The sequence below is a fragment of the Eptesicus fuscus genome, chromosome 15, assembly GCF_027574615.1.
Source record: "Eptesicus fuscus isolate TK198812 chromosome 15, DD_ASM_mEF_20220401, whole genome shotgun sequence".
Taxonomy (NCBI): domain Eukaryota; kingdom Metazoa; phylum Chordata; class Mammalia; order Chiroptera; family Vespertilionidae; genus Eptesicus; species Eptesicus fuscus.
Genome location: NC_072487.1, coordinates 32,472,678 through 32,500,168, shown reverse-complemented (window position 1 = coordinate 32,500,168; position 27,491 = coordinate 32,472,678). Strand labels below are relative to the sequence as shown.

General features: G+C 46.0%; 1 protein-coding gene across 1 annotated transcript; it reads left to right on the top strand.

Annotated features, from left to right (window-relative positions):
* Nucleotides 1–91: 91 nt before the first annotated feature.
* Nucleotides 92–27,086, top strand: LOC129151752 (fibrous sheath CABYR-binding protein-like). Its single transcript, XM_054727650.1, has 5 exons — nucleotides 92–238; nucleotides 682–916; nucleotides 1,201–1,532; nucleotides 26,689–26,820; nucleotides 27,000–27,086. The coding sequence occupies exons 1-5, from the start codon at nucleotides 101–103 to the stop codon at nucleotides 27,084–27,086; spliced, it is 924 nt and encodes a 307-aa protein (XP_054583625.1). The 5' UTR covers nucleotides 92–100.
* Nucleotides 27,087–27,491: the final 405 nt, after the last annotated feature.

The following is a 27,491-nucleotide window of genomic DNA, read 5'->3' as shown; positions in this document are numbered from 1 at the left end:
TTCCTGACGATGGAGCTCAATGGAACCCGGTAACCAGGCAGCTACATTCTATAACTGCCCCTTCCCATCTCACTCGGATAGAGACGTTGGAGAGGACACCATGTTTTCGTGTTGTCTCCCCCTGTTCCGAGACCAAGGCGTCAAGAGAAGCAGCCATAAGAGTGGGTTCCGCAGTGGCCCACGCTATTTCGATCCTCAGCTCAGACCCGTGTCGCCCTTGAAGTGGTTGGAGCCAGAGGTAACACAGGGAGGCCCAGGGGGGTTGTGTGCGGGCCAGGCCACCACACTTACCCCACCTGAGCAGCCCGATGTCCCCTGCGTGTGTGTGTGTGTGTGTGTGTGTGTGTGTGTGTGTGTGTGTGTGTTTGTGTGTAAGGGAGGTTCACATAGAAAGGGCCTGAGCAAGAACAGGCTGAGGAGGGGTCAGAAGCCTGGCTGACCAGTCATGTTCGCACCCCAAGTCAAGGCTGGCTGGGTGGACGTGGAGTGTGGGTGGCCCCCTCTGCCCGAGGTCTATCCCGAGCCCAGGAGGTGACTCTCATTTCCGCTGGGTGGAGGTCTGTGCAGACACAGGGCCGGGCCTGATCCGGGAGCAGAAGGTCCAGGGCGCAGAAGCAGCAGCGACTAGGGCCAGGCAGGGTTTGAGATCTCTGGGCCGGTTGCCGGTCACTGTCATTGCAGGACTTAACTCGGGTCATAGCGGGACAGCAGCCACCCAGGTTCTGGAGGTGGCATGCAACCTGGAATCCAAGGCCGAAGAGAGTTTTAAGGTCCATCCTGGATCCTGTTTCCAGCCCCGGCCTGCAGTCGCCCAGGCTCACTAGGAAGTTCCCAGCGTGTGCCTACATGCGGCCAAATGGCCACGGGAATCACTCCTGGCCAGAGTCCCTGGAGCCCGAGGAGGCAGAGCCCAAGGGTGAGAAGGTGGGAATAGAATGGGGGGAGGTGCATGTGAGCTTGTGGGGAGGGCTCAGTGCCAGGCACACAGGGAGCACCCCCAGAGCCTGGCCAGGGGCAAAGCCCGGCCTCAGACCACCCACCTGCTGGACTGTCAGCGAGGAGGACGTCCTGTGGTGGGTCCTGGGCTGTGGCTTCTCTGGAAGGCTCTGGCCTGGGTTCTATCCTGGGGGGCGGAGGGCGGTGAAGGGGGCACAAGGAAATGCAGGCATGTGGGTGATCTTTTCTCCTCTCACAACCCAGCACCGGCCCAGGAGGCAGAGGAGGCTCCTGCAGAAACACCTGAAGTCCAGACAGAGGCGTCTGACGAGGAGTCGGATGAAGAGCTGGAGGCGTGGGCACCTCCAGAGGTCCTGCCACCTCCATCAGCCTCTCCGGAGGCAGCTGTGGAGCCGGGGCCGGCCTGGGAGGCACCTGCAGACATGACTGAGGCCCCACCACCCCTGGATGAGGAGCCCTCCCTGGAACCTGCCCAGGGTCCTGCCTCAGAGGAGGAGCTGCCTCCTGAAAGCCCAGCAGCGCCAGCTCCAGAGCCGCAGGCTGAGACTGCTCGCCGTCTCCCCTCAGAAAAACTGGTGCTACCTCCCCTCGTTGACCTTTTCCTTCTATTTTCCTTCCTTTTTATGTTTCACTTTTCTTCATGGGGTTATTCAATTGTTTATTTTTTAATTGTTATTATTCGGAGTATTTTTGGGTCTTTTTGTTTTTCTCTATTCTTCTTTCTTCTTTTATGCTTTGTTTCTCCCTGGAGTGATTGAACTTCATAAATAAATAAAAGTATAGTTTGTATATTAAATGGTGTCATTCTTGAGCCTGAAGGACACTCACGATGCTGGGCAAGCATCACCACCGTCTAGTTGCAGGATGTTCCATCCCCCAGAAGGAAACCCTGCACCAACAGTCCTCACTCCTCACTCCTCCGGCCCCTGGAGCCCCCTGGCCTGCTTTCTGTCTCTGCTCTGTTACCTGTTCTGGACGTTCCCTACACATGGATCTTACAATAGGTGCTCACATATTTTTGTTTGTGTTTCTCTGAAATAGCACTTTTGTTATTTGAAAGGGAAATGCCAGATGGATTAGAGATCGGATGTAAAAAAGAAGCCCTATTAGTAAGTGTGTACATAATCTTGAGGTAGAGGCCACTGGGCTAAGTGTGACCCCGGGGCCAGAAGCCATTCAAGTAAAGGCTGGCTATTCCTGTGCCCAGGACAAAAATGCTGAAATCTAGAAAGACAACTTCATGCTGGATCGGAACCCAGTGAACAACATAAACTGATGAACAAAAATACATCCAGAGACAGAGAAACACCAAAGAGATCATCAAACCAGATAGAGGGTGGTGGGGAGAGGGGTAAGAGATCAACCAAAGGACTTGTATGCATGCATATTAGCACAACCAATAGACATGGACACTGGGGACGTAGGGGCTTGTCCTGGGCGGTGGGAGTGGCAGGGGAGGTGGCAGTGGCAGGGGAGGTTGCGATGGGGATAAAAGGAGACATATGTAATACTTTAAACAATAAAAAACAGATTTCAATAGCATTTTTCATAGAAATAGAATAAACAATCCTAAAATTGGAATAGGATCACAGAAGACCCCAAATAACTGAAGGCATCATACTCCATGATTTCATACTATATTATAAATCTATAGTTACCCAAACTCTATGGTATTGGCATGACATCAGACACACAGATCAATGCAACAGAATAGAGAGCACAGAAATAACCCCATGCATGTATGTCAATAAATTTATGAGCCAAGAATACACAACTGGGAAAGGGCTGTCTCTTCAATAAATGCTGTTGGGAAAACTGGCCAGCCATTTGCAAAAGGATGAAATTAGACAACTATCTTATACTATACACAACAAAATAACTCAATATGCATTAAAGACCTGAAACAATAAAAATCGTAGAAGAAAACATAGGTACTTCACGTTACATAGGTACTTCACATTAATCGTAGTGGTGATCTTTTGGAATTGATACCAAAAGCTAAGGCAACAAAGGCAAAAATAAGCAACTGGAACTATGTCAAACTAAAAAGCCTCTGAACCGTAAAGTAAACCAACAAAATGAAAGAGCAACCTAACAAATGGGAGAAAATACTTGTCAGTCATATATCTAATTAGGGGCCAATATCCAAAATATATAAAGAACTCAATCAACTCAATAGCAAAGAAACCCAAGCAATTCAATTTTTAAAAATGGGCAGAATATATGGATAAATATTTTTTTCCAAAGAAAACATACAGGTAGTGAACAGGTACATGAAATGATGCTCAACATCACTAATCATCAGGGAAATGCAAATCAAAACCACAATGAGATAGCACCTCACATCTGTTAGAATGGTTATTATAAAAAAGACAAACAACAAGTATTGGCAAGGATGCAGAGAAAAGAGAACCCCTGTATACTGTTGATGGGAATGTAAATTGATGCAACCTATGAAAAACAGTATGGAGGTTCCTCAAAAAAGTAAAAATTAACTACCATATCATTCAGATTTCCACTTCTGAGTAATTTTCTGAAGAAAATGAAAACACTAACTTGAAAAGATGTATGCACTCTCATGTTATTTACAATAGGCAAGATATGGAAACAACCTAAGTGTCCATCAATGGACAAATGGGTTTAAAAACTCAGCCATAAAAAGAAGGAAATCTTGCCATTTGTCATAACATGGGTGGATCTAGAGGGTATTATGCGAAGTGAAATGAGACAGAGAAAGAAAAATACTATATGATCTCACTTACATGTGGCATCTAATAATAAAAACAAGCTCAGAGAGAGAACAGATTGGTGGTTGCTGAGGATAGGGGTGGACAAAATTGGTAAAGGGAGTAACAAAGCACAAATTTCCAGTTATAAATAAGTTATGGGGATGTAAGGTACAGCATGATTACTGTAGTAATAATACTGTATTAAATATTTTAAAATTATTAGAACAGTAAATCTTAACCCTTTGCACTCGCTTTTTTTTTTCTCGATTCCTTTATTCTACTCGGGATTTAATTTTTTAAATACCCCAGATTTTACAAAGCGCCGCAGTAGAATAAAAAACTGGTTTCTTTTCATACAAACTTATTTATTTGGATTTTTTATATTTCAAATTATTGATACATTCGAAGAGTAATTTTAATCTCGACATCCGAGTGCAAAAGGTTTTTTCTCATCACAAGAAAAATATTTTTTGTAACTATGAATGGTGACAGGTATTAACTAGACATACTTTGGTGATCATTTCTCAATGTATACAAATATCAAATTGTTATACACGGAAATATATGTCAATTATACCTCAATTAATAAAAAATTTTAAAAAGAGGCATTAGCATTGTTTTATAATTTCTAGCTAATAAATTAAGACAAGAAAAAGAGATAAGATTCAAAATTAACTTAAACTATTCAAATGAATACAAATGTTTAGCAAGTTTAACAGTTAACACAGACACACAAAAACATAACTTTCTTAAAAATAAAGAATAATCTGATAGAAGACCCAATCCAGAACACATTCTAGTTGTAATGAAATACAAAATTGCAAAGCAAATAAACTGGGAAAATTATTTGGAATAAATATTTTTGCACTAAAACAATTACTACAATCTATCAAGCCATTAAGAAAAATAAAACTGCCCTAATAGAAAAATGAGTAGATCTGAAAAGTTAATTTCCCAAAATAAGTAATTAAAATGGCAATAGACAAATGAAAACAAATGTTCAATCTCCCTAGTTATTAAAATGCAAATAAAACAATGGGATACCATTTGTTTTTGTGCTTCAAACTATCAAAGATTAAAAAAAAAGATTATGGGGCATGTTGTAGAGAAATTGGTATTCTTACTGTTTGTGGTAACACATACACAATAGTACAACTTTTCCACAGGACAATATGACAAACATACAAACGAACTAAAACAAATTTTTTTAAGCCTCACCTCAAAATATTTTTAAATGACTTTAGAAAGAGAGGAAAGGTAGAAAGAGAGAAACATCGATGTGAAAGAGAAATATCCATCGGTTGCCTTCCGGGGACTGAAACTGCAACCTAGGTATGTGCCTCCACCGGGAATCGAACCCGCAACCTTTCTGTGCACTGGATGACGCTCCAACTAACTGAGCCACACTGGCCAGGAATGAACTAAAAACCTTAAAACATCTTATCTTCTAACCCAGTAATTTCACTTCTAGGAATTTACCCTAATGTATATAAACCTTAGGTTCATAAGTGTTTATTGAAGTGTTGATTATAATGACAAAAAAAAAAATTAAAAACAACCAAAATGTCCAACTGGGGACTGTTTGAAAAACAACAAAATTTTGATATGACTAAATATTATGTAGCTGATAAAAATATTGTATGAAACATGTTTACAAAAGATAGCTTTTGCAAAGTGCTGTTGACAATTCATATGTGTCCCTGTGGTGAAGGATTGTACTACATGGACTCGAAGACCTTGCAACTCAAAGTGAGGTCCACGGACCAGTGGCTTTGCCATCACCTGGGAGCTTGATGAAAATGCAGATTGTTGCTTCCACCCCTGGACATGATGATCAGAATGGGTATTCTCACAAGATTCTCATGTACATTCAAAAGTGAGATGCAGACATGGAAGATGCCCTCTAACTCTCCACTTCTCCACCCACTTACATTGTTGGAGTCTCCTTTAGCCACTCCTCCTCCACCTTCTCTTGCACAACCTACTAAATATCCATTTAATAACCATCTATACTGGTAAAAGGCAGAAGACCTGAGTGTGATTTGTGATCAAATGGGTATAATGAGCCTCCAAATTAATATAATCTGATGGGTGGTTCTATTCCTTATTGGTGGGAATTTGGGGTGGGGGCAGGAGTCCCACTGAAATCCATTGACAGACAAATGAGTGTGATGTAGTCAGGTATATTCTCCTTTAACCCAATGAACCAGAACATACCAAATCTCTCACCTTCCTGTATGATTCTCATCCATTACTCTAGTCAGCAATTTTTGGCTGCCTACCCACCCTTTGGGACTATCTGCAGAAAGGAAATGGCATTCTGCCTTCTGAGTAGCATATGCACATTAGTCCCATCCTCCAGGATAGTACTCTTCTTGTGCAGACATAAGCTTCCAGCTTTCAACAGCTGATCATCCAAAACTTCACACCAATAAATACTGGAAACAGAACTAGACCTCATGCATAAGACAAGAACCAGAGCAGTTAATGACAACTGGATGTTAAATAATGGGAAAACCAGGCCCCACTTCTCTGGTAGTTTCATCTTCTTCCAGTTCCCAATTCATAATACTTTATGCTCTGCAACAACCAGCAGCTTTCAACACTCCCATCTTCTGTGCCTTTCCTGTTACCTCAATCTGGAAGGCCCTTTCGGTTTGTCGCTGCCTGAATAACCTCTGCTTGTCCTGAAGACTCAGCTCAGGATGCATCTGCTCTTCCAGGCAGCCTTCCTTCAACCTCCAGGCTGCATGACACCTGCCTCTCTCCATTCCCGTAGCACCTTGGTTTAACTCCACTGTATCACCTTAGACCAGTTCTGTCTAATAGAAATATAACAGGAGCCACATACATTTAAATTCCTAGCAGCAAAGTTGTTGTTTTTTATTATTAAATATGTTTTTATTGATTTCAGAGAGAGGAAGAGAGAGGGAGAAATATCAATGATGAGAGAGAATCATTTATTGGCTGCCTCCTGCATGCCCCATACTGGAGATTGAGCCTGAAACTCGGGCATGTGCCCTGACTGAGAATTGAACCATGACCTCCTGGTTCATGGGTTGATGCTCAACCACTGAGCCACACTGGCTGGGCCCGTTGCAAGGGGTTGTTTTTTTAAATTAAAAATAAGCAGGTGAAACAAATTTTAATTATGTGTTTTACTTAATCCAGCATATTCAGAATGTTATTTCAAGAGGAAATCAATACCATACTAAAAATTCATTATTTTACAGTTTTTATTATATCAAGTCTTCAAAATCCATTGTGTCCCTTACAGGTAGAGCACATCTCAATTCAGACTAGCCCCATTTCTGGTACTCAGTAGTCACACTTGGCTAGTGGTGACTGTATCAGCCTTACACTGCAATAATCTGAGTCTGTTGTCTCCACTAGAAGTAAGCGGCTCAAGGGCAAGGTCAATGCCTTACTTATAGTCTCATCAGTGTCACTTCAGTGCCTGGTACATAATGAGCACTCGGTAAATGTCAGCTAAACTGAACTGACCTGAAGTATTTGGAGAGAAGGTGGGATTTTAACAGCTGTTCACATGAAGAGGACCTTAAGCATACTTGTAATATGATAGGAATAATAGCTATTATTTTTGTCCTGGACAATGCTCTGTGCTCTGTCAATGTGTATCTCATTTAACCCTCACAATAAACCCACACTCTATGTACTAGTATTGCCTTCACTTTATGGAAAAAGAAACTTGACCCCAACTCATACTGCTACTCAGTGGAAGAGCCAGGGCTTACTGGAATAGTTTCTAGAACAACAAAGTAAATGATAAACATACCCGCAACCCCAATAGACAAAAAGTAGAAAAATGATATTCACAGATGTTACACACCTACTCCAATAGGTAAGGCTTCTCTTGAGTCTCCCTTACCATCCCACCAGCATCTTCTCTGGGACTCTGATCTGTGGAGTTCTGCCTTCGGCTGTGTGTAACTCTTTTCCAAGTTCTTGAACCAGTCCTTCCCGGTTTGCAATTCACTGTATCGCCTACTTGCCATCTAAATTGCTTGCATTCTGCCTATCTTATCAAAATGGCAGAGCTTTTCACAAACCATTCCAGTGAATCAAGTCACTTTTCTCAGAACCTAATCTCCCAGTATCTGCAGAAAGGGTAGGGCATAAACAGCTGGCTTTGCTCCACCACTGTCCCCAGAGGCCCCCGGTCTCACTTACATGGCCTGGAGGGGGAGGGAGGGTAGCGATCGCTGCTGATGTATGCTTTTGTTCAAGGCAACCAGGCTCAATTGTGCTTTAGAAAAACGATGCAGATTTCAAGTTTTTATTCTTTTGGTGTACAAAAATTCCATTATCTCTAAACCCCAGGAACCAGAACCACATCTGGCAAAGGAAATAAAGCTGGAGTCTTAAGGAAAGAATCGATTAGGAGCTTTGAAAACAGGCAGCCACACTTGGATTTGATGTGGTGGAAAATAAAGAACGCTGGAGGGTTTCTGAGCACGCCAGTGATGTGATGAAAACAGTGATTAAGGAAGATGAAATGCAAGCAGGACAAATCGAGGGGCGGGGCTGGGATCAGAGAAGAAGCAGTCATCTGGGCCCAGGGAGGTGGAGACAGCAAGAGAAAAAGCAGGCCTTTTAGGAAAGGGATCCACCATTCTATGTAAAATAGTTAACATATGTCCATCTCCAAATCACTTTACTACGAAGTTACTGCCAGATTTTTATTCTCTTGAAGCACCCATCTTATATAAAAACTGCTGTTTGAAATTTTAACCCTGCTATTTGGCTTCTATAAATGCTTGCTTGCTTGAATAATAAGGAAAATTAGACTACTCCCACTTCAGAGAGGCCATTACACCTTCCTCCGGAAGAAATGATCAGTGCTGGCACCAGGCCAGGCCTTTGGTTGAGGTCTCAAGGCCCCAGCACATAGGGGCTCTTTAAGAACTTGCAAAGGGGGCCGGAAACACCCCATATTTGGGAGACAAAGAAGGTAAAAACATATAAATAGGCATAGTTCCTCCATGTTGGGGCCCAGAATTTGAGAGACATGTTCCTCTGGACCCACGCGTAATAAGTATTGCTTGGTTCTTCTCTGGTTTTCTGTAACACTCTTACTCTATTCGAGAAGGCAAAAATAAACCCGTGAGGAGCTAAATATTTTCATTAAAATGATAATAACATTTCATCTATGAATATAATGGTTTAACTGTATGTATTCCCTGCTGAGAAAATGAGCTTGCAGACAGTACATGGGGCAGAAATGGAGCACAGAAAAATTTACATTAGGCCCTTATTCACAGAATACAAACACAATGAAGACCAAAAAAAAAAAAAAAAAAAAAAAAATTAAAGCAGCCTCATGTGGATGAAGCCCAAATGACAGAATATTCTAATCTCCAAAGTGGTAGCCCCGACCTGTCCCCAATTCATTGCCCTTCGGGACTCTAACAGCATCCTAGCCAAGTTATGTCCTGAAGTGGCAGGAGGTATAGGTTGACTCTAAGGTGGACCAACATCGTTTGCCAAAGCCCTGCACCCTAAGCCGTTTTGTTCTTCAATTCTGGATGCAGTTTTACATGGTCCAGTTTTACTTGTTATTTTCATCTAAGAAAGCATCTTGGAGAACATCTGAACCCATAGCTTATAAATATTTCCAAGCTGCACACTCCTTTTTTCACTTAATCTAATAGAAATACAATGGGTACATATTAAAATGGGCACCTTGAGGAAGGAAGGACTGAGGTGAAAGCCCAGAATTCCAACTACTCGTTCTCCCCTTCCCTGTCCCAACACTGCCCCTTCACCCCTCAGGACTTAGATCCACGGTAGCAGACCCAGAAGTCCTCCCTAGGAAAGCAGTTTGCAAAAACACTAAAGAGTCCAGAGCTTTTGTTTGGTTTTGGCTTCTTGTGACAGACGAAAAAAATTGAAGCCCAGAAAGTTTAAAACAGGATTTCCATTTCTATCCACATGACATATTAAATAAAAGCTTTCTTCTAGGAACACATAGCTTTCTAGCTAAATACAAATATCCATTTAAATGTATACAAGGAACTCATAAGGACATAAACTCCTCAATTTGAAAATATGGGTATAACCTAAAACCCTCTAATTCCATGTCTAGATATATGTCCCCGGGACAATTTTTTAAATTCTTAGTGGAGATGCATCATTGGGTCATGAAATCACTCTGGTAAATTGCAACCAGCATATTTTTTGGGTGTGAAACAGACTGGGTTAAACTGGATTATAACTGAATAGAAAATAAGGGTGAGCATTATTTTGAGAAACTTTTATTCCACATATATGTGTATACACACACAGACAAATGCAGCACATGTATGTTCTGGGCTTCCATATAAAATGTGTGTTTAACTGTGGGTGCAGATAAAACTTTTTGGAAATGTTGATTTAGAGAAGCTTTTGCATGTTAGTATAGGAAATATATAAGAAGATTCATTGAAGCATTGGTTAAATAACACAAAATTAAAAGCAATCTAGCACTTCCAGTCAGGATGGTGGAGTAAGTAAATGCTATGCTCATCTCCAACATCAAAATTACAACTAAATCACAGAGAAACCATCATGGAGAACCACCTGAAGACTAGCTAAACAGAAGTCCTATAACTAAGGATGTAAAGAAGCCACAATGAGACCGGTGGGAGGTCTCAGAGACACAGAATAGGCAGGTCCCATGCCCACAGTGTGGTGATTAAGAATTGGGAGAGATATCTCAGCTGTGGAAGTCCCCCTGAGGAGTAAGGGACCCCAGACCCTGCTCCCCAACCTGGGGCACCAGTGCCAGGAAGGGGAATCCGCCATAAAATATGGCTGTGAAAACCAGCAGGGGTTACATCCAAGTGATGGAGGGCTGCTGGAGTCCCAGGTGTTTCTCTTGAGGGGCCTGCTTGCTCACTCACTCCCAGATTCACTCATTCTGAGCTACAGCTCAGATGCAGCACCTTGAAAAGCACCAGGGACATACAGGGAGAAATGGAAATGACGGGTTTCAGGGCACAGCTGACTGGAGAGGCCTGGGTCAGGGCAGCTCTTGCTGGGATAGAAGCATTGGCAGATGCCATGGCTCCTTTGTTGAGCTTTACCCTCACCGAGCTGACAAGTGCAGGCGAGCACCAAATCTCAATTCTCCACTAACTGGCTTAACACTGTTCACCCCACACTGGTGAGTCCCTGAGGCCTTGCCCCACCAACTCTCACTAGAGGCCTAAGCCACTTCCAGTGGCTTTTCCGTACAAGTGGCCTGCCTTTTCTCGGGCTGAAAACTTTCCAAAAGTCTCTCAAAATCCACAACACCAAAAAATCAGCAGCTAGCCTCTGCTTGCCCTCGCTTCTTGCTGGGTCGCCCCAAGCCCAGAATAAGCGGCAACCAGTCTCAGCTTCCATCAGGTGGCCCCAAGACTGGCCAGTGTTGGTTTGGAATGTAGCTTCTACTAAGAAGCCACAAACTCAGCCCAAGTGGCAGCCACAAAAAGACTCTAACCAGGGCACTAATGACAACTGGCCTCAGTTTGTAGCCTAGCCTCTCCAAGCGCCTCCAGACCTAGAAAAAGTGGTAACCAATTATAGATCATTTTGTAGTTCCCCCTAGGTGGTTCCAAGCCAGGCACAAACAATGGCTAACCTTGGCCTGCACTGGAGCCCCTCCCAAGAGGCTCCAGAATCAACATACACAGTGGCCACCTTCAGATCACACAAGAGCACCACCCAACCAACTCCACAAATGACCCACTCCGAGGGCAGACTCATCTGGCCATTAGAAGCCTGCTAAAGTAACTCTTGGTCCATGGGGTCAGCCCCCCCGCTCTCCACTCCCCCCCCCCGCCGCCCACAACCCCACAACAGCTTGTCTGCTGTAGTCACAGCTCATCTTCATAGCCAGTCAGCCTGAAGATTAATCCCAACCACAGATGTGCCAACAGCAATTAAGTTTCAACTACAATAGGAGGGCACACACAACACACATAAGAGACAGTCTTAGAGCATCCAGCTTAGGTGTCCAGGGATACAATGCCACTGGGCTTCAAGGACACAGCCAAAGCAGTTCTAAGAAGACAATTTATAGCAACACAGGCCTACCTCAATATCCCTGATGATCACAGATGCAACAATTCTCAAAATATTAGCAAATTAAATTTAGCAATAGATTAACAAGATCACACAGTAGGACCAAGAAATATTTATTCCCAGGTGGCAAGGTTGGTTCAATATATGCAAATCAATGAACATGATATACTATATGTAAAAAAAGTGAAGGATAAAAATCATAGGAACATATCAATGGATGCATAAAAAGCAAAAAGCATTTGACAGAATCCAATAGCCATTTATGATAAAAACTCTCAGCAAAGTGGGGCTAGAGGGAGCACACCTACACATAATTAAAGCCATGTGTGGGCAAACCCACAGCTAACATCATACCCAATAGTGGGAGCTTAAAGCTTTTTCTTTAAGATCAGGAGCAGACAAGGATGCCATTTTCACCACAGTTATTCAATATAGTACTGGAAGTCCTAGCCTCAGTAATCAGACAAAAGAAAAAAAAAGGCATCTGAACTGGAAAGGAAGAGGTAAAACTGTAATAATTTGTAGATCATATGTTACTATATCTAGAGAACCCCAAAGATTACATAAAAATTAGAAGAAATGATTTTAGAAAAAAATAGCAGGATACAAATGAAATAATAATAAATAAGTTGCATTTTTATATACCAATAGCAAACTATCAGAAAGAGAAATTAAGGAAATAATTTACAATTGCATCAAAGTGTAAAATACCTAAAAATAAATTTAACCAAGGAGATAAAAACCTGTACTTGAAAAACGATAAGACATCAACAAAAAAACTTGAAGATGATACAAATAAATGGAAAGATATATCGTGCTCATGGATAGAAAGAATTAACCATTAAAATATTCATAACACCCAAAGCAATCTACAGATTCAATGCAATCCTTATCTGGCATTTTTCACAGAACCAGAACAAATAATCCTAAAATTTATATGGAACCACAAAAGACCCTGAATAGTCAAAGCAATCTTAAGAACAAAATTAGAGGTATCATACTTTCAAACTATGCTACAAGGTCATAGTAATCAAAATATCATGGGTACTGGCAAAAAATAAACATAAAGATCTTTGGAACACAATAGAGAGTTCAAAAATAAATCCCTGCCTATATGGTCAATTAACATTGGAGGGAAGACATACAATGGGGTAAAGACAGTATCTTCAAAAATTAGTGTTTGGAAAACAGGACAGATACATACAAAAGAATGAAACTGGTTCACTTTCTTATACCACATACAAGAATAAACTCAAAATTGACTAAAGACTTCAATGTAAGACCTGACACCATAATATTCCTAGAAGAAAATATGTATAGGCAGTAAAATCTTTGACATTGTTCTTAGTAATTTTTTTATATGTCTCTTCAGGCAAGGGAAACAAAAAATAAACAAATGGGACTACATTAAAATAAAGAGTTTTTCACAGAGAAGGAATCAATCAACAAAATGAAATGACAATCTATTGAATGGGAGAAGACCCCAGCCGGTGTGGCTCAGTGGTTGAGCATCAACCCATGAACCAAGAGGTCACTGGTTGATTCCTAGTCAGAGCACATGCCTGGGTTGCAGGCTCAATCCCCAGTAGGGGGTGTACAGGAGGCAGCCAGTCAATGATATTTCTCTCTCATTGATATTTCTATCTCTTTATCCATTTGCCTTCCTCTCTAAAAGTAGTAAAAACATATTTAAAAATAGTGAATGGGAAAAAATATTCACCAATGATAAGGGGTTAATATCCAAAGTATCTATGATACTAATACAACTTAACACCAAAAAAGACCTGAACATACATTTCTCCAAGGAGGATATACAGATGGACAATAGACATATGGAAAGATGCTCAATGTCACTAGTCATCAGAAAAATGCAAATTAAAAACACAGTGAGATATCACCTCACACCTGTCAGAATGGCTATCATCAATACATCAACAAACAACAAGTGTTGGTGAGAAAATGGACAAAAGGGAGCCCTCATGCACTCACTGTTGGTGGGAATGTTAATTAGTGTAGCCACTATGGAAAACAGTATGGAGCTTCCTCAAAATATTAAAAGTAGAAATACCAAATGACCCAGCAAGTCTACTTCTGGTTACTTATCCAAATAAGTCTAAAACTCTAATTTAAAAAGATACATGCACCTGTATGTTCATAGCAGCTTTGTTTACTATAGCCAACACATGGAAGCAAGCTAGATGTCCATCAATAGCTGTATGTATAAAGATGTGGCACATACACACAGTGGAGTATTACTCAATCATAAAAAAGAGTGAAATCTTATCACTTGTGACATGAATGGATGTAGAGGGTATTATGCTAAGTGAAATAAGTCAGACAGGGACAAATACCATATGATTTTACTTTATGTGGATTCTAAAAAACAGAATGAACAAACAAAACAGAAACAAATTGGTGGTTGCCAGATCGGAGAAGGTTGGTGGTGGGATTAAAAATGTGAAGGGATTAAGAAATACAAAATGCCAGTTATAAAAATAGCCACAGAGCTGTAATGTACAGCATAGGGAATACAGTCAATAATACTGCAATGTCTGTGTATGGTGCCAGATCGATACTAGACTTATCTGGGTGATCACCTCATCAGGTATATAAATGTGTAATCATGAAGTGAAATACCAGAAATTAATACAACATTGTATGTCATTTGAAATAGAAAAATAAAATAAAAATTTAAGGAAACAATCTGATTGTTCATCAATAGAAAAACGAATACTCATATATAGTGGTCTGTTCATGAAACCTGACACCACATAGCAGTTAAAATGAATGGACCAGAGCTATGTTTCTGAAGTCTAGTGCTAGATTCAGAAAAAGCCGGTGTGCTTCCATTTATTTAAAGGTTCAAAACATGCAAAATGACAGTACCTACTGTTGAAAGATATGTATGTATACGGAAGTAGGAAAGCATGCAAATTCAGGACAGTGTTTATCTGTGGGATGGGAGGAAGGCAAATGGGACTGAAGAGGAATCAAGTAGGTCTGGAGTGAACTGTCAAAATGTTAGGACTGCCTAGAACTCAGTACTGACACACAGAGTTTTGTTATTCTATTCTCCCTATTTTTTGTTGTTGTTGGTTTTTAAAAATGGTTTTGTAAGTCACGGGTACTCACTTGAGACCAGATGGATGACTGGAGGGTAATCTGGAAGAAACCCAGGACAGGATCCTGACTGAGTTCCAAGCTAGTCTTCTTTCCATGTGGCTCCCAGTTCATGATCTGTCTGTAAATAAAGGATTTGCATCGTTTTGGTTCTAATCTTAGTAATTTATTTTTACCTGAGAGATATTGTTCCCCAAAGACCATCAGGCCACATCTGCTCTGGCCAGAAATAGCACAATTTACTCTGTGAAGCTGAGCTGTTGCTTCCCAGTTTGGCTTTGTTTTCCAACCTTGCTCACTCATTGCAACAAAATGCTGAGCCATTGAAAGGTCTTGAGAAAGAGAGGAGAGAGAGAGAGAGAGAGAGAGAGAGAGGGAGAGGGAGAGAGAGAGAGAGAGAGAGAGAGAGAGGATCTAAATATGCAAAAAGTATAAAGGTGGGAAGAAAGAGTGAGCCGAAACCAGTTTGGCTCAGTGGATAGAGCGTCAGCCTGCGGACTCAAGGGTCCCAGGTTCGATTCCGGTCAAGGGCATGTACCTTGGTTGCAAGCACATCCCCAGTAGGGGGTGTGCAGGAGGCGGCTGATCGATGTTTCTCTTTCACCGATGTTTCTAACTCTCTATCCCTCTCTATCCCTCTCTCTTCCTCTCTGTAAAAAATCAATAAAATATGTTAAAAAAAACAAAAAGAGTGAGAGGGGAAAAGAGGAGGGAGGGGAAGGAACAGGAGAGGGGGAGGAGATAGAGAAAGAGAATCAGCTTTGCATGAGGAAATAGACAAACAGGAAGTGCCAACGCTCGCACCCGCTGCCGGCGCCTGGCACCGGCCCCGATCACTTTGGCACCATCAGCGGGTATGAGTGGCGGCTGCCAGCCCCGATTGCCCCTCAGTGCTCCCCCACCTCCCCCTGCTCCTGAGGGGCGATCAGGGCAGCAGCCACCACTCACACCCACTGTCAGCACCGGCCCCACTCACACCCGATGCTGGCACCTGCCCCAAGTGAGAATATTGTTGAGAAACCATGAAACAAGCATGGGGTGTATTTTAGATGTGTATAACTTGAAGTAGTAGCACTTCTATATAGACTTGGAGCACAAATGCACAATCCAACGGGAGGGAGTTCATTAACTTTTTTCCAGTCTATCCTGTGACAAAAACAAGGAGATAAAGGATACTTTGGCAACTCCTGGAGACCCTTATGCAGAGAGATTTATTGAGTTTTGGAAAAATCCAGGACAGTGGTTTTTATCATTGCATCCTTTATACTCTTCAACTTATAGAAGAGGCACTTCTTTTTCTTTTCTAAGCATGACTTCCAGGTCAACTTGAGCTTTACAGGTGGTGAGCCAAAGCTTTCTGCTGTTGGAGGCAGTAACCCGGACAATAAAAAGATAACCCCTATAGGACAGGATCTGTGACAGATCATTCTCTGGAGTCAAACAGCAAGTTGGACATAACTATGTTTCAGATTCTTCTCACCCTGGGATGCCTACGAATAATATGAACTATGAACATATTCCTTCTGTACTGCTGGAGACATCAGTCCTGTAACAGAATTCCTTGTATTGTATTGAGAGCAATGCAGCAACCACTAACGTTGATTGAGCACACACTCTTATAAATCCCTTCTGTCATTTAGTCTCAACCATCTTCCCAGGAAAGTACTCTTGCTAGCCTCCTTTTATAGCAAACAAAACCGAGACCCAGGAAGGTTAAGTCATATACATCAGGTCCCCCGAAAGAAGTGGTGGAGCCAGGATTTGGAGCAGCCAGTTGCTGCTAACAGACTGGGCTTTTATGTGCCACACTATGCCTGGGAGACAGTATCTATATATATAAAACTCTAATATGCAAATAGACAGAATGGCAGAACAACTGAACAACTGAACCACTGGTTGCTATGACATGCGCTGACCACCAGGGAGTGCGCACAGAACATGGTGGGCATCAGCAGCAGGTGACAGAGCATGGAACATGGCGGGCGTCAGCCGCGATGGGATGGTGGAGCAGGTGAGTGGGGGCACCAGACCAACGTGGGGCACTGGTGCTGTCATCAGGGCGAGCATATGGTGGTTACTGAAAATTCTTTGCTCCTGCACACCATGGTCTCGCCCGGTGCTCACACCCTGCTGCCAGCGCCAGAGCCAACGCTCGCACCCGCTGCCGGCGCCTGGCACCGGCCCCGATCGCTTTGGCGCCATCAGCGGGTATGAGTGGCAGCTGCCAGCCCCGATTGCCCCTCAGGGCTCCCCCACCTCCCCCTGCTCCTGAGGGGCGATCAGGGCAGCAGCCACCACTCACACCCACTGACAGCACCGGCCCCACTCACACCCGATGCTGGCACCTGCCCCAATTGCTCCGCCAGGTCAGCGGGTGTGAGTGGGGCCGGCGTCATCAGCTCATGGGAGTGGTGGTGGCAGGAGCAGGGCTGCTGGCAGACAGAGGACTGAGTGCTGTGGTGGGAGGGGCCAGGCGAGGGCACAGAGGATGGGCCGAGACCCTGTGCCCACCACAGCCTCGTGGCCCACAATTCCTTTCAAGATGCATAAATTCGTGCACTGGACCTCTAGTTTAAAATAAGTGGAGGCAGCTATTGAGATGACAGCATCAAGTTGTATGAGAACCAGGGGACCTGGGCTTCAGATACAGCAGATCTAAGGGGGAAATATTCATATGTCAGTGAGGTGAGGATGGTTTGCTGAAAATCAGAATCCTTTCCTTAGAGCTCCCAGCAACCTAGAACATCCACCACAGAGCACCTATGTGTCCTACCCCACCTTAGTTATGGCTAATTCTGCTATGTCCCTCAACCCTCAGACAGCACAAGTGGAGATGGACTTGGGAATTATATTGGATGAAAGTTGGAATGCTTAAGCTTGAGTTCAGTGTTGCCACTTACTAACTAAATGGATTCATTTCTGTGAAATAAAAAAAAGAATGCCTGCTACTTAGAACGGGCAAGTCAAGCCAGATAGAGGAATAGAGAACTCTGTTCACATTGTTGACAAATGAGATATTTTTTTCTTTGTTCCATAAGTCAAAGCAGAACATTACAACAAAATATCAGAATTGTCTATGCAAGACCCATGCAAATCTCAAAGAACCTTGCTTTTCCTTTAGTACTAGAGGCCCAGTGCATGACTTCGTGCACCAGTGGGGTCCCACATCCTGGCCTGTTTGATTGGATCAAAACCAGCTCTCTGACATTCCCCAAGGGGTCCCGGATTGCGAGAGGGTGCAGGCCAGGCCGAGGGACCTCACCGGTGCATGATCGATGCCAGGGAGAGACATGGGAGGTTGGCCAACCAGGGAGGGACCACAGGAGGGGTCCAGGGAGTGTCCGGCCCACCTCGCTCAGTCCCAATCGGCCAGACCCCAGCAGCAAACTAACCTACCGGTTGGAGTGTCTGCTCTCTGGTGGTCAGTGCACATCATAGCAAGCAGTTGAGCGGCCTTAGCATATCATTAGCATATTGCGCTTTGATTGGTTGAATGGTCGACCAGATGACCAGACACTTAGCATGGTAGGCTTTTATTATATAGGATTATTAACATTGGCCAAGTCATTTTTCCTTTTTTATTCCATCTCAAAGAGGAGGGGTATTAATCACCAAAGTCTCTTCAAATTTTGATATTTTGTGATTTATTTTGCACCAGATCTAGGAGAACTGGACTGGGGTTTCTAAATGGTAGCTTGGGTACTTCCAAGTCACCTTATTCTTCTAAAGTAAACAATCATTGAATTCCTAGGGCCCCACCAATCACACAGGACCCCAGAGGAAATCTAACAGCCCACAGATATAATTACAATGGTTCTAATTGCCCCAGGTTCAAGTAGGGAGGGTGGCATTCATTCTAACACTTCTGTTCTGGGTAATGCCAGACACAAGAGGGAAAGTTTGAGAAAGCTTCCAGCCCTGTGATCTCAAGCCACTGCTTCACTGGTAAGTGTCACTTGAAAACGATGTCAGGTATGACCAGCTAAGGCAAGCTGGGAGCCAGAGCCAGGAGCCCTTCCGGCTTCCCGCCTCTCTGTGTTGGTCTTTTCCCAGCAAGACACATCAAGTGTGGCAACTCTAACTTGTGGGAGTGACTGCAGTGTGTTCCTGAAGTAGTTGTGTGCCGACTGAATGCTTTGCCAGTCCCTCCAGAATAGGGCAGACCCCATTCCAAGGGAAGCCAGTCCCTGGGGAGCCTAGAGACAAGGCTGAGAATGACAGGTCCATTTTCAAAGGAAAGGGGATGATCAGTAACCTTGATCACAGTCTATTACATGGACCCTCCCCCAGCCATCCATCCCCTGGGTTCTGACAGGCTGAAGCAGATGATAGGAAAAGTCACTTATGCAACATGTAGCTGTCTGCAGCCCGGAGATACACATAATGCCCATTATGTGAAAGCTCTGTTCCTAGCACAAAGCTTTCACCTGGTGCTTGTTGGATCATGGTCACAGGATGACTGCTGCACCACCAGGCACCGCTACAATGAGATAAGCCTGGGTGGGCTCCCAAATCACAGTGCAGTGGACACGCATCGATGATTCATTCATTCTGTGTCTCTAGCGGGCCATGCTCACTCCTGCCTGGGGCCTCTGCATCGGCCACGCTCTCCCGAAAGCTTGGCCCTCAGGTCTCACACAGCTGGCTCCTTTCTGCAATTGAAATTTCATTTGCAATATCATTTTCTTAGACCTTCTGTGCATACAAGCCTCCCATGACTCTCTATCACAACACTCCATTTTACATTTATATAGAACTTCTCATTATCTGAAATGATTCTGTTCATTTGCTTTTCTGGTTTATTTTCTATTTTCTCCTCAGAATGTTAACTTAATGAGAGCTAACATCATCGCCGTGTTCTCCAAACTAGCCCAGCACCTAGAAAAATGTATAGCAGATGATAAGGGATCAATAAAAACCAGTAAAATTAATGTGCTAAAGGGTTAATTCTATTTAGGACACGTGTGTACTAGCAGTGGTGAGATTTCAAAGCTTCAGGGTAGTTTTCATAGACACTTTGAATATACCACCATTTCATGAACCATCCCCTATCCTCTCCCCCATTAAAGATCTGAGAGTCACTATAATCCCTAGGGAGTGGCTACTGACAACTATATTTATACTACATAACGTTTTCACTGAGGAATGAATTTGGTTTTAAGTAACAACAATAACAATGACCTATCTCAGTGCACTGTGATTTCAACAGATAAGTTATCATTTTTCTCGATTAAGGACAAAACAGGAGTGAAATCCAGTGTCCGTGTGGCAGCTCAACCGTAGAGGGACCTTGGCTCTTTCTCCTTTGCACACTCTGTTCCTAGCACACAGCTTTCACCTGGTGCTTGTTGGATCATGGTCACAGGATGACTGCTGCACCACCAGGCATCGCATCCAAATTCCAGAGAAGAGGAGGGAAAGCAAAAGGGGAAAGAGCCATCCATGCCTGGTAAATCTGCTGTTTCTTTTTATTGGGAAAACAAAAGCTTTCCCAGAACCCACATCCAGCCACCTTTATTTACATCTCCTACATTAGTGCTGGGTCACATGGCCACCCCTACACCAATTACTGACAAAGGGAAAAGATTACTAGGACTGCTCAGGGGTGGGGAACATCTGGCCCTGGGGCCAAATGAGGCCCTCGAAATCATTTGGTCTGGCCCTGTTAAGGCATTCGGGGCGAGTTAAGTAAACGTTTGACCAAATATAGCAGGCTAATTTTTAAGTCGATCATTTTGTACGGCCCAGGAATGATGTTATAAATATCCAAATGGCCCTTGGCAGACAAAAGGTTCCCCATCCCTGGCTTAGATTGTCACAATTTATCCTCTGGGGCTGGAGAAAGGACCTATTTTTCTTCAGCTCAAGGTATCGCCACATTCTCCTCAACAAACAGAGGTGTCATAACTAAATGAACTAGAGTCGGACTTGACTCAAAGTCAGAGCTGAGGCTTACAGAAGCTGAGAGTTAAAGGCAGATCCCTTGAGCTGTCACATGTTTTAACTTTAAGATTTGATTGGGCAAACTGTTTAAATTCTATCATATGCTCAAATATACTCACAGTATATTTCCCTTTTCTGTTAAGCTAGCTCAAGATAGAGTCTGTTATTTAAAACTAAAGGGTCTTTGTTACAGAGCATCTAACTACCAACATTCTACACGGGCAAGAGGGCTGCGCTGCATGGGTGCTGTAGAGCGTCAGACAGTCCACCCACACCTCCCTCAAGAATGATTCTTTGTACCAAACACGGAGACATTACGTCACCAGCCTGACAACCTTCTCCTCCTCTTCATCTTCACAAGTATTCGCTGAGGTCCCAAGTGCAAAGAGAAGGCCGCTGGGCACTTAAAGGCCTGCCTTGTGACAGAGGAATGGGAGCCGTGCAATGGCACCCACACTAGCTAGGGGAGGAATGGAGCTGTGGAGATGTCACATCACAAATCTATGTCAAAGGCCAAAAATATGTCATGCCTTCCAATTATTAGCCCAGTACATTTTTTTTCTTTTTTTAAGCCATCTGATTATTCAGGGCATGTACACACCACACACACACACACACACACACACACACACACACACACACGGCCATCTATACCCCTACAATCAAGAAAGATCCCAATGAGTGCAAAGCCTGGCAAGTCCAGCTTATTATTCCGTCCCTGCTAATAGCCACAATGAATATTTTATGAGAGATTATAAGGACTGTCTCTCACGTATTTTATTTTTTATTTTTTTTTTTTATTTTTTTTTTTTTAAATTTCTTTATTGATTAAGGTGACACCTATTTGTCCTCATCCCCCCATTCCCATCCCACCCCTCTCCCCACGCATGCCCCAATCCCCTGTTGAACTTAACCGTTGGATAGGCTTATATGCATGCATACAGGTCCTTTGGTTGAACTCTCCCCCTCCCCCGACCCTCCCCCTACCCTCCCCTATCCTCCCTCTGAGGCCCGATAGTCCGATCGATGCCTCCTTGATTCTGGTTCTGTTCTTGTTCCTCAGTCTATGTTGTTCATCATTTCCTCTAGATGAATGAGATCAAATGTCACTAGATATATACTAATAAGAACTGAATGTGAGACGAGCAATAATAGTTATGCTGACAGGCAAATGAATCAATCTGTAGCGAGCTTCCCCCTGGACCAACAGTTCTTTTGAGACCCAATTTCAATGTCCAGTAGTTCCTTATGTGTACATGTCAGCACTGACCCCTCAGCTCTGGATGGTGGACAAATGGTGGTAATGGAGGTCCGACTCCCTCTGGTTTGGTCTCGGCCGAACCCAGGGGCACGGCGTCACCCGGACTAAGGGGCACGTGGCCTCACCCATACCCAAGGGGCGCGTGGTCTCACCCGGACCTGGGACCCAGCCTCACCCGGATGGATCCAGGGGCGCACGGCCTCACCCGGACCCAGGATGTGGCTTCTCCCGTACCCAGGGTCGCTTGGCCTCTCCCAGACCCAGGGGCACGTGGCCTCACCCGGGCTTAGTTGCACAAGGCCTCACCTGGATCCAGGGACACATGGTCTCACCCAGACCCAGGAACGTTTGGCCACTCCCAGACCCAGGGCCACTTGGGCTCACCCGGGCCTAGGTGCACGAGGCCTCATCCGGATCCAGGGACGCATGGTCTCACCCGGACCCAGGGACGCTTGGCCTCTCCCAGACCCAGGGCCACTTGGGCTCACCCGGGCCTAGGTGCACGAGGCCTCACCCGGATCCTGGGACACATGGTCTCACCCGGACCCAGGGATGCTTGGCCTCTCCCAGACCCAGGGCCACTTGGGCTCACCCGGGCCTAGGTGCACGAGGCCTCACCCGGATCCAGGGACATATGGTCTCACCCGGACCCAGGGACGCTTGGCCTCTCCCAGACCCAGGGCCAATTGGGCTCACCCGGGCCTAGGTGCACGAGGCCTCACCCGGATCCAGGGACACATGGTCTCACCCGGACCCAGGGACGCTTGGCCTCTCCCCGACCCAGGGCCACTTGGGCTCACCCGGGCCTAGGTGCACGAGGCCTCACCCGGATCCAGGGACACATGGTCTCACCCGGACCCAGGGATGCTTGGCCTCTCCCAGACCCAGGGCCACTTGGGCTCACCCGGGCCTAGGTGCACGAGGCCTCACCCGGATCCTGGGACACATGGTCTCACCCGGACCCAGGGATGCTTGGCCTCTCCCAGACCCAGGGCCACTTGGGCTCACCCGGGCCTAGGTGCACGAGGCCTCACCCGGATCCAGGGACACATGGTCTCACCCGGACCCAGGGATGCTTGGCCTCTCCCCGACCCAGGGCCACTTGGGCTCACCCGGGCCTAGGTGCACGAGGCTTCACCCAGATCCTGGGACACATGGTCTCACCCGGACCCAGGGATGCTTGGCCTCTCCCAGACCCAGGGCCACTTGGGCTCACCCGGGCCTAGGTGCACGAGGCCTCATCCGGATCCAGGGACGCATGGTCTCGCCGGACCCAGGGACGCTTGGCCTCTCCCAGACCCAGGGCCACTTGGGCTCACCCGGGCCTAGGTGCCCGAGGCCTCACCCGGATCCAGGGACACATGGTCTCACCCGGACCCAGGGACGCTTGGCCTCTCCCAGACCCAGGGCCACTTGGGCTCACCCGGGCCTAGGTGCACGCGGCCTCACCCGGATCCAGGGACACATGGTCTCGCCTGGACCCAGGGGTGTGTGGGCTCTCCCTGACCCAGGGGCACTTGGCCTCACCCGGACCCGGAGTCCGGCCTCACCTGGACCCAGGGGCATGTGGCCTCACCTAGACCCAGGGACGTGAGGCCTCACTTATACCCAGAGGCGTGTGACCACACCCGAGCCCAGAGGCGCGCAACCCCGCCCGCACCCGGGTCTCAGCGGGGCCCCGTCTTCCCGATCCCAATTCCTGCCGGTCAATCCCCCCTCAGCAATTCCCCTGGCCATCCTTCCGGAGCTCCAGTATGGCTGCTGCAGAACTCGTCGGGCAGCGGCTCGGCGAAGCTCCGGTGCACCCGGTGCATGGCGGTGGGCCAGTCTGGCGTCGCTGTGTCGGCCCTTGGGTCTGCATCGGTGGCCGGTCGCCGAGCATGCGCACCTGGCCGCTTCCGGGGCGTTGAGATTCTTGACGGACTCAGAGGTCAGCAAGCGCGGAGTCTCCCACCCCATGTCTCATAGGGGCTCGTCTGTCCGTGCTTGGCTGCCAGTGGAGCCGTCCCCTCAGCCGGAGACCGCCGGGGGAACTGCGCTGAGCACGTTCCAGGCCGCTGTTGTATCGCCTGAGCCATAGTTCTTTTGTGTCGCCTGAGCTGTAGTTCTTAAAGTGTGGTCTTTGGGTCACCGGCATCAGCATCATCCCACATCCCCCTCTTTTATTCTAGTTGTAGAGCATCTACTCAGCCAGTCCTATGGTGGTCTTGGATGGTGTCTGCTCTGCTCTCTTGTTGTAGTCTCAAAGTTGTTGTGGTAGGCAACAATCAGGCTTCCGCCCTATGCCTCCATCTTGGTCCTCCTTTGTATAGTTAAGTCTTGATTGGTGTTGGTGTCACTGGGGGGGCTCTCTTTGTCTATAAAGGAAGAGATGCTGTGCAGGAGATACGTTTATGGGCCGGGTCTTGGTGCAGCAAAGCTTTGGCGCTCACTGAATATTCCCGTTGAATGTGTGCCTTATGCACGTGGTTGAAATCTGGTGTCATCTCCCACAGACCACTAGATGCCCTCGTTTCTGGGTCTCCAATGGGGTGTAGATCAGCTACTGCCTTAGGCACTCAGCAAGGATTACAGCAAAAACTGTAGTTTCTTCCTCCTGTCTGAGTGGCCCTGGAGCAGTCCGACTAGAACAGCAGATCAACTGGTCCGCTGCCAGAGGGCAGGCCACCCACATGCATAAGCCGTTGCTTGGGGCGCAGGTGTGCCTGCAAGACTTGCGGGGCAGGTCTTCAAAACGTGCGGGGCGGGTCCCAGGGCGGGGCGGGGTCTCAGGGCGCCCACAGGCCATGGTGCGGCGAGCCGAGATGGCTGTGAGTCTGGTCGTTCTGCCTTCCACGTATCTAAGTCCCCTCGTTCCGCACTCCAGCGCAGCAAACACTGATTGCTGGGCGCACCTCCGCAAAAGTCCCGCCTCTCCCCGCAGGCATCTGGGTCTCCCGGGGTTCGCCAGAAGATGGGTTTCAGGGTGATGGGGAGCCAATCTCCCCTAGGTTTGGAACAAAGGCCCCTCTCCCCCGCCACCAGCCAGACCCACGCACCTCCACACCTCATCCCCTCCGATTTCGCTGGGTGCGAGGCAACAGAACAGCCCCTAACCTCCGCCGCCATCTTTTTCAAACTTCTGAATCCATACCTCTTAATCCCTTCATTTCAGTCAACTCTACTGAAGTCTAGCGCCGCTGGGAGGTGCACGGAAAGGGCGCCCGGGCCTCCGTCCGGTGCGCGGTGCGCGCGTCCCGCAGAACCAGGCGCGCGAGGGCCGCGCAGCTGGGTCGGGCGCTGGGCGGCCGCCGAGCTCCAGGCACCGCCATCGCCGTGTTCCGGACGTCGCCGCCGCTGGGTCCCCCCAATTTATACTTCTTAATCCCTTGAATTCAGTCAACTCTACTGAAGCCTAGCGCCGCCGGGAGGTGCACGGAGAGGGCGCCCGGGCCTCCGTCCGGTGTGCGGGGCGCGCGGCCCGCGGCACCAGGTGCGCGGGGGCTGCGTGGCGGGGACGGGTGCTGGGAGGCCGCCGGGCTCCGGGCGCCGCCGCTGCGGCGGCGTCCCCAGCGTCCCGGGCCGGGCGGCCTGCGGGGGCGGCGGAGTTGTGAAAGTGAGTGAGTTTCCCAGGGTTTCGCCTGGAATGGGGTTCAGTGCAATCGGAGCCGGTGCTCAGCGCACTCCGGAGCCTTTATCTCCTTCCTGCCAGTGAACTCCGGCCAGGTCATCAGCCGCCCCCTCCTCTCCGGTTCCATCCTCCCCGCAGGCGCGTGTGCTCGTGTCTCCGCCCGTTTCTCCATACCTCAGGCTTTTACGGCTTCCCCGACTGTCCCCGTGGCCTTCTCCTTCCCCCCAGCTGTGGGCATTTCAGTCCGCCAGCTCTCCTGTGGTTCTGGACGATGTCCGTTCTGACCTCTAGTTGTATTTTTGAAATTGTTGTGCCCGGCTGCAGGTTAGGTGTTTAACCTATGCCGCCATCTTGGTTTCCTCTCTCACGTATTTTAGAGGGCTATCTCTACAGATCTCTTACTCTGTCATCTATGAACTTGATCTACATTCTTCTTCAATGGATACATTTTTTTCAATTTACGTAAATTTTAAATAGATTTTTCAAAACGTGTTGCTTGCAGCTTACATGTTTCACATGAACAAATGGTTCCATGATCATGTGACTCTGGAAACACCTGGTTAAAGAAAGTTGAATGGCTTCTTCATTGCAAGACATTAATAGTCTAATAAGCATAACGAGTAGCCAAGAGAGGGATTTAGTGTGTGGTTGTCTTCCAAATTTGTTTAACCACAAATATTTTTCCTTGGTGTATATTGAAAGGCTGGTGATTGAAGAGATGAGCTTTGGGAAGCACTGCAGGGGGAAGGATGCAGGAGTTCAAGCCTAGAAACTACTACCTCTTTTAAGCATCAAGAGGCATATTCTGTGACTTGGTGAAGTAGGTCATGTCCAAACTTATATGTACCCCTAGTGAGTGTCACTATATAGTTAGCATCATCCCTTAGTCCCCTGTTCCTAAGTTGTACATCACAGCTGCTGTCTTGGGTGAAAAGCACAATGAGCTAGCAGGGAGTGTGCTTGGAATCTGGAGCTGATCATGTTATTTCTCTGATCATCAGGTTCCCTTCCTTCAAAAGGAGCATGACAGACCATATGAGAATGAGGAGAATGAGGTCATTATCAAAGGCTCAACACCCTATTATTTTTCTTCTGTTCTAACCTTTGTCAAAGACATTTTCAACAATGCGAGAGTAAGCAGGCCGCTTTGACCTCAGTGACAGGATACATAAAAACTTATTTATCTTTAGATCCACCTTCTCTAAAAGACCACTTGGTACAATATAACAAATATTCTGTTTCCCAATATACAAACATTTCCCTAAGATACCTGGCACCAATTAGGCTGCTTCATAACCTTGATATACTTAAGCATCCCTACACGGACAAAATGATTTTAGGAGAATTAAATGCCAAGATTGGCAATGGTTTTGCCAAAGCTTCATTACAGGACATCTAGAAGTAAACCTTGCTTCCCTGAAAGCCTTTTTTTCCAGGCACAGGGAGATCCAAGTCAAAGAAGAAAATAACAGGACAAACTCTTTATCATCACAATGTAATAATAAAAACTGTAGTTTATGGAATAAGTCCAGGAGAACTTCATCTCTAACTCTAAAGGTTCAACATTATCAGCCATTTGATAATCAGAACGTTATTGTTTTTCTTTATCCTCAAGAGGAATATTTTCAGTCCTATATTAATAAGGATTCATATTCCCCTAAATTTACTTTGACCTTGTGCTCTCCTAAATTGAATCATTTGAAATGTTCTGTGTAAAAGGAAATGGTCTTCTCTATGGCAATAGGAGCAAGAATATTAAAAGCCACATAGTGTAACAGAAAACAAACAAAAAAAAAACTAACAA

What these genes read in the sequence shown, in the direction of transcription:
- LOC129151752 (XM_054727650.1), top strand. Translation starts at nt 101, where the DNA reads ATGTTTTCGTGTTGTCTCCCCCTGTTCCGAGACCAAGGCGTCAAGAGA. An exon ending in TGAAGTGGTTGGAGCCAGAG is followed by an intron (nt 239 to 681) that starts GTAACACAGGGA and finishes CTGTCATTGCAG; the next exon opens with GACTTAACTCGGGTCATAGC. An exon ending in GTCTCCCCTCAGAAAAACTG is followed by an intron (nt 1,533 to 26,688) that starts GTGCTACCTCCC and finishes TCTGATCATCAG; the next exon opens with GTTCCCTTCCTTCAAAAGGA.